At 44.9% G+C, this 13065-nt stretch overlaps 1 protein-coding gene across 1 annotated transcript in view; it reads right to left on the bottom strand.

The window, feature by feature from the left end:
* Positions 1 to 804: 804 nt before the first annotated feature.
* The window catches only part of LOC141073957 (uncharacterized), a 36675-nt gene continuing 24414 nt past the window's right edge, over positions 805 to 13065 (bottom strand). Inside the window, exons 3-4 of the mRNA XM_073561487.1 lie at positions 8666 to 8753; positions 805 to 2208 (exon numbers count right to left, since the gene is read on the bottom strand). Of these exons, the coding sequence (XP_073417588.1) occupies positions 932 to 2208; positions 8666 to 8753 (1365 nt within the window). The 3' untranslated portion in view covers positions 805 to 931. The remainder of the gene's footprint in view (positions 2209 to 8665; positions 8754 to 13065) is intronic.

A 13065-nucleotide genomic window follows, 5' to 3' on the forward strand; every position in this document is an offset into this window, starting at 1 on the left:
CCAGACCTCAGACTATATACTGTGTAAGTTTATAAGCCCCTCCAGTGTCAGGAATAGATAGTATGTGAAAATCCCGTAGATACCGCTCAGGGAACACTTTACTTTCAGAGATAATTTCCATATTCATACTAAATAATGGCACAGATCTCCCAGACATTATGACTGCACATATCCCTAGTCTCTATACCGATATTGCACTCATTCCCTGACAGACCGCAGCATGGCCATTAGTTAGAAGCTGCTAATGATCTTTGGAGCAGGTAAGTTCTCCCTGAGTGGTACATAATGAGTTTAGTCTAGGACAATTTGTCTGCACTACTAATTAACAGCAGTTACATTACCAAACTAGGGCAGTCCCTATAGGAGAAAACGCAAGAATTATACTGTATGTTCACATACTATCTATTCCTGACACTGGAGGGGCTTATAAACTTACACAGTATATAGTTTGAGGTCTGGGATCTGCCAATATGGGGCTAGTTTTCTGACTGTTTCGGATAACATGATACATGATTTTAGCTTTTTTTCCATCTAGTCTGGCTTGAATATAGGTCAATATTAAATGTAGTCTGCTGATGAGTCGCCTTTGGTGAGGATGACAAAACTCACAGAAATGAGAGGCTTGGAGAGTGAGTGTGTATACCCTATCACCCTATCTACTGAAACGTGGGGTACATGTTTTTTCTATTAGTCATCTTCTGACTAACCTTCAGGGGGTAAATTTATGGGTATAGTTTTACATTTTGAGTTAATAAAGTTTAGTTTTATCCTTTTGTCAGCAAACATGAGGAATGACAAGAGACAACCCATTTAAGAAGATCTAATTTTGGTTAAAACGTTTCCAACATTATGAACATAAAAAAGGCTTCTCCCCTATGTGACATCTCTGATGTTTATTAACAGTTGATTTCCAAGTAAAACATTTCCCACATTAAGAAAATGAAAAAGGCTTCTCCCCAGTGTGAGTTCTCTGATGGCGATCAAGACTTACTTTCCATTTAAAACATTTCCCACATTCTGAACATGAATATGGCTTCTCTGCTGTGTGAATTCTCTGATGTCTAACAAGATTTGAATTATGAGTAAAACATTTCCCACATTCTGAACAGGAAAAAGGCTTCTCCCCTGTGTGAGTTCTCTGATGGCTTTCAAGACTTACTTTCCATTTAAAATATTTCCCACATTCTGAACATGAATATGGCTTCTCTGCTGTGTGAATTCTCTGATGTGTAACAAGATTTGGTTTCTGAGTAAAACATTTCCCACATTCTGAACATGAAAAAAGCTTCTCTCCTGTGTGAGTTCTCTGGTGATTAATAAGATGCTCTTTCTGGTTAAAACATTTCCTACATTCTGAACAGGAAAAAGGTTTCTCCCCTGTGTGAGTTCTCTGGTGATTAATAAGATGCTCTTTCCGGCTAAAACATTTCCCACATTCTGAACAGGAAAAAGGCTTCTCCCCTGTGTGAGTTCTCTGATGGCGATCAAGATATATTTTCCTTTTAAAACATTTCCCACATTCTGAACAGGAAAAAGGCTTCTCCCCTGTGTGGGTTCTTTGATGGCTATCAAGACTTACTTTCCATTTAAAATATTTCTCACATTCTGAACATGAATATGGCTTCTCTGCTGTGTGAATTCTTTGATGTGTAATGAGATTTGGTTTCTGAGTAAAACATTTCCCACATTCTGAACACGAAAAAAGCTTCTCCCCTGTGTGAGTTCTCTGGTGATTAATAAGATGCTCTTTCTGTTTAAAACATTTCCCACATTCTGAACAGGAAAACGGCTTCTCCCCTGTGTGAGTTCTCTGGTGATTAATAAGATGCTCTTTCCGGCTAAAACATTTCCCACATTCTGAACAGGAAAAAGGCTTCTCCCCTGTGTGAGATCTATGGTGATTAACCAATTGTGATTTCTTGTTAAAACATTTCCCACATTCTGAACATGAAAATGGCTTCTTTGCTTTAGGAGCAGTTTGTTTTTTAATGTCTCTTTTGTGACTTTGAATTTCCTTAGTAATCGGTAAAGAATCAGAAGATGTGACCTGTTTCATAGGATCAGATGACAGATCTTTACTGTGAATAGGTGATGATATATCTGGAGTAATGGCATTCACTTCAGTTGTATCTTGTAGGATCTCAAGATCATTAGATTTAAAAATTGAAGATGTCAGCTGTCCCTCTGATCGCTTGGTACAGTCATCTTCTAGGATAAAAAACAATTTTTTTAATAAAATATCCTTGAGTTTTATATTTTTGAACATTTCTACTTAAACTGTCCATAAAAATGGCAAGCTATGTAAAAAGCTTTAATTATTTACCAAGACAATGACAGTTCACAGTCTAATAGAAAACCTTGTTGGATGAGCCAGTAGTGTGTGGTGTTCAACTGTTGGTTCATTCTGCCTCCCAAATATCAAATATAAAGAAACCAATCAATGTTACATAGGCAAAAATAATTGGAAGAAGTTCTCCAGCTCCACGATGTTGTGAAAACAGATTTCTTTATTCACATCAGACGTTACAAAGAGGAAGTTAAAATGCCTGCATAGAAAATACAGATGCTTGCGTTCTCAAGGCATTTCTAGAGTCTCAGCACCCTTAGTCAAGGCAGGTTAGAGTTAATGCTATAGGTTGGGTTAGTGTTGGGGCTAAAGTAAGAGTACTGTCACGCTTGGCGATGCACCAGCGATCCCGACAATGATATGACCTAATAGGGATCGCTGGTGCATCGCTACATGGTCGCTGGTGAGATGTCAAAGTCAGATCTCACAGCGATGCAGCAGCGATATAGAATGATACGACAGTCGTTGGGACCCAGTCTCTCAGACCTGTAGTACTGAGGTCATTCCTCATTGTCCCTGTCAAACACAGCGATGCATGCTGGCCAGCGGGACACCAGCGATCAAAAAATGGCCCAGGACATTCGAGCATGATCAGCAACACCGCAGCAGGGGCCCAATCGCCACTATGTGTCACAAGTAGCGAGAACGCAGGCGAGATCGCTGATGCGTCACAAAATCGTCACAAAATCGCTATGTGAGACGGGGGCTAAAGGGTTCCTGTCAGGCGAAAGTTAAGGTTACTGTTAGGCAAAAGTTGGGTTACTGTTAGGCAAAAGTTGGGTTACTGTTAGGCAAAAGTTGGGTTACTGTTAGGCAAAAGTTGGGTTACTGTTAGGCAAAAGTTGGGTTACTGTTAGGCAAAAGTTGGGGTTACTGTTAGGCAAAAGTTAGGGTTACTGTTAGGCTAAAGTTAGGGTTACTGTTAGGCTAAAGTTAGGGTTACTGTTAGGCTAAAGTTAGGGTTTATTCTACAGTTTGGGGTAGGCTAAAGAATTAGGCTTTTCTCAATTGTCTCCCCAATAATTTGGTCACGTCAGTCATGTTACGTGAGAGTTTCCGGAAAAAAAAACTATAAACGAATAAAATGGCCCGTCAGTATTATAGTGCAGAGGAGGCTTATACACTTTTATGCTCTGACAGTGAAGAAAGTGCAGTGTCAGATGGTGATGTGGATTTCGAGGGCTTTAGTAGCAGCGACAGTGATAGCTCAGAAATGAGCAGTGATTCCGGTCCATCCTCACACAAGGACCAGTACAACAAGAAGGACAAATAGCGCTTCTGGAGAAATGTCTCCAACTCAGGGAACAATGCCCAGTACTAGCGCTGTCCCTAGTGCTCGTGAATTGGCGCATACCAATGTCCAAGGGGCTTTGCCTCTTGATGTAGCATTTCCCAGATGGGAGGCTTCGGATTCGGCTACTCCATTCATCCCTAATTTTAATGCCATTCCTGGTATAAATGTGGAGGTGGAAAATTTTGGACCAATTATTTTTTTAATTTGTTTATGACAGATAGCTTGCTAGAGCATATTGTCCTACAAATTTATATGTGTCCCAATTCATCAGCCAGAATCCACGATCCTATTGTGCTAGGTCAAATTTATGGACACCAACTAATGTCCTAGAAAGGAAAGCATTTTTAGGACTTACATTCAATATGGAACTTGTTAAAAAAAATAACCATTCGGTCATATTGGTCCAACCGCCCTGTTCAAGCCACCACTATGTTTTCTGCTGTTCTTCGTAGGACCTGTTATGAAATGCTCATGAGATTTTGTCATTTTAATGACAATAGTCAATGCCTGCCCAGAAATGTCCCTGAACATGACAGACTATTCAAAATCAGACCCATCATCACAGAAAAGGAAAAGGAAGACTGCACCTCAAGCAATTTATTCCTTCTAAGAGGGCAATTTTTGGAATAAAGCTCTATAAAATGTGCGAGAGTTCAACCGGGTACACATCAGCTTTTCGCATTTATGAGGGGAAAGACAGCGAACTAAACCCACCAGGACGCCCTACTTATCTGGGGACATAGGGAAAAATCGTTTGGGAGCTGATAACTCCATTTTTACAAAAAGGCTACATTCTGTAACTTGACAACTACTACACCAGCATACCTCTATTTAAAAGTCTGGTTGAACATAACATAGGGGCTTGTGGGACTATTCGCAAAAACCGTCAGGTGTTTCCACAATCATTGGTCAGCAAAAAGTTCTGAAAGTGGCAGTCAGGGGCTTTACACAATGGAGAGCTGCTTGCCCTTAAGTATAAAGGCCCCGTCACACTAAGCGACTCACCAGCGATCCCGACACCGATATGAAGGTGTCAGGATCGCTAGTAAGTCGCTATGTGATCGCCCGACATCGCTGGCTATCGCTGTAGAAAATAGAATCAAAATAAAAAATAAAGTTATTCTCACCTTCCGACGTCCCGTTCAGCCATCCTGCCTCTCTCCACGCTCCGGTCCCAGTGATCCTTTGCACGAATGAACGCGAGATGTCACGGTCTCGAGGGATAACAAAGTCTCGCGGTCATTCATGCAAAGGATCACTGGGACCGGAGCGTGGAGAGAGGCAGGATGGCTGAACGGGACATCGGAAGGTGAGAATAACTCTATTTTTTATTTTTTTTATTATTTTTTTACTCCTGATCGCTGGTCTCCCGCCTGTCACACACAGCGATGCGTGCTAGCCAGCGGGCGACCAGCGACAAAAGAAATGTCCAGAGATTTCTTGCAGCGATCAGCGATACCGGCAGGGGGGCCGCTCGCTGATCGCTGTCACACACAGCAATCTCGCTGGTGAGATCGCTGTTACGTCACTAAAGTTGTGACTCAGCAGCGATCTCGCTACCAAGATTGCTTAGTGAGACGGGGCCTTAAGGATAAAGATATTTTTATCCTGAGCTCGATCCACACAGATGCCACAAGGGCCACTGCAGACCAACAGGGATCCACTACTCCAAAACCTGTGTCTGTCATTGACTACAACAAATATATGGGGGTGTGGACCTTGCAGATCAGGTTCTACAGCCATACCAGGTATCAAGAAAATCATATATCTGGTATAAAAAGTTAGTCATGTATTTGTTTCAGGTGGCCACATATAATTCTTTTGTGTTATACAAAAAAGCCGGAAATGCAGATACTTTCCTTGATTATCAGGAAAAGGTCACTGAAAATCTTGTTTTTGAGAATTTTGTCCCCACCAATCCTTTATAATCTTAAGACGTCAGAAGACTCACTGAGCGACATTTTATTGCACTCATCCCAGTAACTGAAACAAGAAAGAACCCCCAGAGAAGATGTCGTGTATGCTCCTAGAGAGGAATGAGGCATGATCCCCGCTATTATTACCCACAATGCCCATCACTGCCAGCCTTATGCCTCCATGACGGCTTTACAATCTTCCACACAGAACCACGTTTTTGAACTCTTTTGACATTCAAGCATTTGGTTTATTTAGTGACAGACACATTTGAGTAGAGCTGACGTAACAATTTCCGGGGGTAGGTGGGGGGAGGTCTCCAGAGACACAAGCTGGGCACAATATATTGGGCACTACAATGACATTTTTGCAATTTTTGCTCTAAAACTTCCACTACGAGTTTCTGGAAATCATCCATGAGGAGAAAATGGTCACTATATTCATAGATGAATTCCCAGAGGGGTGTCATTTCCAACATGGGGTCACTTCAGGGGGGATTCTGTTGTTCTAGCACTTAGCGGCTCTCCAAAGTGCCACAACAGCAGAATCCCCCCTGAAGTGACCCCATTTTAGAAATGACACCCCTCTGGGAATTAGAAATGACCCCCCTCTGTGAATTCATCTATGGGTGTAGTGAACATTTACCTATCTACCTAATTTCCAATGTAATATCTGGGGTTAAAACAACATTTTAGTGATAAAAATGTACCATATTTTTCAGACTATAAGTCGCACTTTTTGCCAAAAAATTTAGTGGGGAAATGGGGATGCGTCTTATAGTAGGAATTTACTTACAAATGCTGTTGCGGCGGCGCTCTGTGCTGCGTGGAGGGCTCCACTGGAATTTTGTCAAAGTCCAGAGACCCCTGCAGTTTCATTGTTACGATGCGGTGGTCTCCAGAAAAATGGCCGCTGTGAACGGCGCATGCTCAGATTCAGATCTCGCCCCGAGATCTCGTTGCCGAGATCTAAATCTGAGCATGTGCCGCCCCCACCTGCCATTCTCCCGGAGGCCATCGCATCACAGCAATGGAGCTGCAGGGGCTTAAGGCTTTGACAAAATGGCGGCAAAGCCCCCCACGCAGCACAGAGTGCCGCTGCCCCAGCACAGAGCGCTGCCGCCGCCACAGGTGGAGCGCTGCCGACCCAACGCAGAGCACTTCCACCCAAGCACAGAGCACCGCTGCCACACCAGCCTGGAATGGGAGCTTCCGGAGGCCACCGCACCAGCCTGGACCACCGAACAACGTCTGTGACCACTCTTGCACCTGTGCTGATTCCACCCCCCCGGTAAGCTGAATTCGGATGTAAGATGGACCCCCATTTTGCACATTTTTCTCCCCTATTTTCCTTTTGAAAATTTGGGGTGCGTCTTATAGTCCAAAAAATACAGTAATTATTTTTTCTTCACTGCCCAATGGTATAATTTTCTATGGAACAGCTGTGGGGTCAGTATGCTCACTGCACCACTAGAAGAACTCATTCAGGGTAGTATTTGGTAAAATGCAGTCACTTTTGGGGCTTATGCTGTTCTGGCACCTCAGGGGCTCTGACAATGTGACATGTCACCCACAAACACTTCCAGCAAAATCTGCTCTCCAATACAGCGCAGCTTCCCTTCCAAGCCATGCCATGCGCCGAAACAGTGGTATTCTCCCACATGTGGGGTATCGGCGAGCTCAGGAGAAATTGCACAACAAATTGTATGGAGCAATTTCTCCTGTTCCCCTTATGAAAATGCAAAATATGGAGCTAAAAAGATTTGTGAAAAATCGTATTTTTTTTTTTATTTGCATGGCGCCATGTTATAAACTTCTGTGAAGCACCTGTGGGTTGAAGGTGCTCAATACACATCTGGATAAGTTCCCTAAGGGGTCTAGTTTCTAAAATGGTGTCACTTGTTGGGGGTTTCCACTGTTTAGGCACATCAGGGGCTCGACAAACACGACATGGCAACCACTAATTATTCCAGCATATTTTACATTCAAAAAGTCAAATGGCGCTCCTTCCCTTCCGAGCCCTGCCGTGCGCCCAAACAGTAGATTTCCCCAACATATGGGGTATCGGCATGCTCAGGAGAAATTGCACAACAAAACGTATCGTCCATTTTCTCCTGTTACCCTGGCGAAAGTGAAAAAAAAATAGGTCTAAAGGAAAATTTTTGTGAAAGAAAATTAAAGTAAATGTTTATTTTTTCCTTCCACATTTCATTCATTCCAGTGAAGCACCTGAAGGGTTAATAAACTTCTTGAATGTGGTTTTGAGCCCCTTGAGGGGTGCACTCTTTAGAATGGTGTCACTTTTGGGTATTTTCTGTCATATTGACCCCCCAAACTCATTTCAAATGTGAGGTGGTCCCTAAAAAAATGGTTTTGTAAATTTTGTTGTAAAAATGAGAAATCGCTGGTCAACTTTTAACCCTTATAACTTCCTAACAAAAAAAATTTGATATAGTTGATATAGAGGCTACTGCGCAGGCGCCGCCATCACCGGTGACATTGTGCTGGATGTAATTTCTTTCTAAGCCTCACAATAGCCACAATATTATAGGCATTATCACCAATAATATCAATGCTATTATATGCATTATGTAATAATGGGGGCAGGTCAGTGAGGGGTCAGCGACCTGTCATAAGCCGATACAGATGAATATGTAATCAGAGCACCACATAAAGCCCCGCCCACAGCCCCACCCACAGCCCCACCAACAGCCCCGCCCCAGAGCACGAGAATCTCATTAACTGAAAACTACAAATACAGATTACACAACAGTAAACCAGAGTTGCCCTCATTTATGGTGGACCATTGGAGCTACTATGGATCCTGACCAGAAGATTAGAGGAAATAATATTGCTCCCCATTTCAGGAGAGATTGTGCAGTAATCTGAATTCCTTAGGATCGAAAACAATGTAATTGGTTGTAAGTTCTATAGAAAAGGGCTTTCAATGCCCAAAGTCATTTGAACAGTTTTGGGTGGAGGAGAATGTTGTGGTCTAGAGGCAAAATGGTGATCATGGTAATATGGCCGGACTACACCACCGATAAAGCAGCCACAGCTGGTGACTGAGAGGAATCTGTGACTTCTCTACATTCAGTGGTCCCTACTCACCTGGGTAGTCATATGTGGGAATCTCCTCTTTACACCGCTCATCACCCCTCACATATGTCTCTGTAGTATTAATATGGGTCAGATCTTCACCCTGAAACAAATATTGTAAAAGTCACAGACAGATGGAGAAGTCCCATCTATGATCAGCTCTAATCCTGCCATCTCCACCGCTCTCATTACACAAGTATAAAACATATAATACTGGTGGATAAAACAAGACTGAGCACAAGACCTTCACAGCCGTCTACACATCATAGGGGAGATCTCCTGACACCTTCTCTCCATCTACCTGATGATCCTGAGGAGCACTGGGATCTTCTTGGTTACAGTCCTGTGGAAGAAGAGGACGGGGACATCTCTCTGGTGTTGTCCTCTTACTGGATAGATCTGGAGGAAACACATACAGGGACTGAATTCATTCTCTACATACAGATAATTATAGGCCATGTGTATTTAGTCCTGTCTATTACCTGGTGATGTGAGGGGCCGGGGAACCTCCATTATGACGTTCTTGTACAGATCTCTGTGTCCTTCTAAATACTCCCACTCCTCCATGGAGAAATAGACAGCGACATCCTGACACCTTATAGGAACCTGACACATACAATGATACCGTCATCCCCCCGATCCCTTCATAGTGTTACTGTATAATGTCCCAGCATTCCCAGCAGTGTCACCTCTCCAGTCAGCAGCTTAATCATCTTGTAGATGAGGTCTAGGATCTTCTGGTCATTGATGTCCTCATGGATCAGGGGGTGAGGTGGAGGCCCCGTGATTGGGCTCAGGGGTCTTCCCCATCCCTCAGACACAGGGTCCTGACAGCGGTCACTAGAGGTCTTCTTCACCACTGTGTAATCCTGGTTATGGAGAGACACATTAATAAATCTCACTACAGACATTTCCAGAGTCCTCACCTCTCCAGTTCTGTCCATCTGTTATTCCCATAGATAAGAATGATGTAATGTGACGCCATCAGAATCTCTCACCTCTCCAGTGAGACGGAAGAGGATCTCTAGGGTGAGGTGTAACATCCTCTCCGCCATCTTGTCTCTGTCCATATCCATCCTTGATGGGTAAATCAGGAAAATTTTCTTCTGTAGAAGATCTTCACTGAGAGGATCCGATATTGTAGAGACCTGAATGAGAAGATGATCCGATGTAACATCATAAGAATCCTGTGTAATAATACAATTACTGGAGATAATAAGGGAAACATATGAGGAGATTTATTATCTTACAGGGTTTAGTTTTCTTCCCTGACATCTACTAATAAAACCTATATATTTAGGCCACAGACAACAAGCAGTTTCCTCCTCGGAGTCGGCAGCTGAACACGTTCCTCATAGACTCATCTTCCATAACGCTAATTCTCGTCTCATTACCGACACTGGAATCGGCATTAGCAATACTGCAGGAGATATTCATTACACGCGACATGAGAAATAACTCCTTCATGATGAGGACGACATCTTCATCTTCTACTACGGCTCTAGAGACAGATGTGGCCAGAGTCGGTCACTGCCTCCATCCCCACCGGCCGTCTATATGAAGGTTTCCCGTCTTCCCCGCACTGGAATCTTCTCTCCCGTTAGATCTCAGCTCTGAGTCACACACAGAAGTTTGAGGCTTCTCTGGAAGAACAGGACAGGAGAGATCTGAGGCCGATGTCTCCATGTACAGGGTTTCCCCTCGGGATAAGAGGCTTTTCTATCCCTTTCCCCCAATTAGAGGGGACACCTGTGGATATCGGGGTCTTTACCGGCTGCAGTCCTGGGGGGATTTACTCGGTAACGTGGACGTTGGACAAACGTCACCATCAATTCCCATCAGAGTGAAGGAACATCGCTCCTCTATTCAGCTCTATGGATCCAGGATGAAATCCACTGCGGCCCCTGCAAGAAAAGAGCGAAGTCTGGTGAGACCCCCGAGGCCGGAGATTTCTACAGCTGCTCTGTGCGCACAGGACCTGTGATGAGGTCACAGGAGGGGAGGAGTCAGGGGTCACATGATCAGGGGCCTCAGTGTGTGCAGGACTCTGCTGTGCTGGTTGTCATGGTGCTGGATGAGGGGAAGTTTATGTGTGGGGTCAGGTGGGGTTTACAGGGTGGATGTAGCAGAGCCGCGCGTGTACGAGGTGTACGGAGCGGAGCCGTGTGTGTACGAGGTGTACGGAGCGGAGCCGTGTGTGTACGAAGTGTACGGAGCGGAGCCGTGTGTGTATGAGGTGTACGGAGCGGAGCCGTGTGTGTACGAGGTGTACGGAGCGGAGCCGTATGTGTACGAGGTGTACGGAGCGGAGCCGCGTGTGTGTACGAGGTGTACGGAGCAGAGCCGTGTGTGTATGAGGTGTACGGAGCGGAGCCGCGTGTGTACAAGGTGTACGGAGCGGAGCTGTGTGTGTATGAGGTGTACGGAGCGGAGCCCTGTGTGTACGAGGTGTACGGAGCGGAGCCGTGTGTGTACGAGGTGTACGGAGCGGAGCCGTGTGTGTACGAGGTGTACGGAGCGGAGCCGCGTGTGTACGAGGTGTACGGAGCGGAGCCCTGTGTGTACGAAGCGGAGCCGCATGTGTACGAGGTGTACGGAGCGGAGTTGCGCATGTACGAGGTGTACGGAGCGGAGCCGCGCGTGTACGAGGTGTACGGAGTGGAGCCGCGCGTGTACGAGGTGTACGGAGCGGAGCTGCGTGTGTACGAGGTGTACGGAGCGGAGCCGTGCGTGTACGAGGTGTACGGAGCGGAGCCGTGTGTATGAGGTGTACGGAGCGGAGCCGTGTGTGTACGAGTGTACATAGCGGAGCTGTGTGTACGAGGTGTACTGAGCAAAACCGCGTTTGTGTGGACCCCTCTGTGTACTCTGTACACCCCCATCTTCAGTCACAGACCCTTGTGTACGCTGTATACACCCGTATACCCCCAGCTTCAGTCACAGACCCCTCAGTGTACGCTGTATACACCTGTATTCCCCCAGCTTTGGTCACAGACCCCCTCAGTGTGCTCTTTATACTCCCGTATACCCCCAGCTTCGGTCATAGACCCTTCTGTGTATGCTGTATACACCCGTATACCCCCAGCTTCGGTCATAGACCCCTCAGTGTATGCTGTATACACCCGTATACCCCCAGCTTTGGTCACAGACCCCTATGTATGCTGTATACACCCGTATACCCCCAGCTTCGGTCACAGACCTCTATGTATGCTGTATACACCCGTATACCCCCAGCTTCGGTCACAGACCCCTCTGTGTATGCTGTATACACCCCTTTACCCCCAGCTTCGGTCACAGACCCCGCATCTCTCACACTGTAAAACTGACGCCGGACACACAGGGTAAAACTGCAGTCGTCGGTCTCTCATCTCTCGCACTTATACTGATAACGAACCCTCCTACAAACCGTGAGAACAAAGTAATTACTACAGGACTGTCTGAGAAAGGCATTTATTCTATAAGAAACGCTGGGGCCACAAATGAGAATAACATAATGTCGTTCATAGATACAGTTGTGGCCAAAAGTATTGACACCCCTGCCATTCTGTCAGATAATACTCAGTTTCTTCCTGAAAATGATTGCAAACACAAATTCTTTGGTATTATTATCTTCATTTAATTTGTCTTAAATGAAAAAAAACACAAAAGAGAATGAAGCAAAAATCAAAACATTGATCATTTCACACAAAACTCCAAAAATGGGCCAGACAAAAGTATTGGTACCCTCAGCCTAATACTTGGTTGCACAACCTTTAGCCAAAATAACTGCGACCAACCGCTTCCGGTAACCATCAATGAGTTTCTTACAATGCTCTGCTGGAATTTTAGACCATTCTTCTTTGGCAAACTGCTCCAGGTCCCTGATATTTGAAGGGTGCCTTCTCCAAACTGCCATTTTTAGATCTCTCCACAGGTGTTCTATGGGATTCAGGTCTGGACTCATTGCTGGCCATCTTAGAAGTCTACAGTGCTTTCTCTCAAACCATTTTCTAGTGCTTTTTGAAGTGTGTTTTGGGTCATTGTCCTGCTGGAAGACCCATGACCTCTGAGGGAGACCCAGCTTTCTCACACTGGGCCCTACATTATGCTGCAAAATTTGTTGGTAGTCTTCATAATGCCATGCACATGGTCAAGCATTCCAGTGCCAGAGGCAGCAAAGCAACCCCAAAACATCAGGGAACCTCCGCCATGTTTGACAGTAGGGACCATGTTCTTTTCTTTGAATGCCTCTTTTTTTCTCCTGTAAACACTATGTTGATGCCTTTGCCCAAAAAGCTCTACTTTTGTCTCATCTGACCAGAGAACATTCTTCCAAAACGTTTTAGGCTTTTTCAGGCAAGTTTTGGCAAACTCCAGCCTGGCTTTTTTATGTCTCGGGGTAAGAAGTGGGGTCTTCCTGGGTCTCCTACCTT

The sequence above is a fragment of the Dendrobates tinctorius genome, unplaced genomic scaffold, assembly GCF_039654945.1.
Source record: "Dendrobates tinctorius isolate UK_male_01 unplaced genomic scaffold, ASM3965494v1 ptg000321l, whole genome shotgun sequence".
NCBI lineage: Eukaryota > Metazoa > Chordata > Amphibia > Anura > Dendrobatidae > Dendrobates > Dendrobates tinctorius.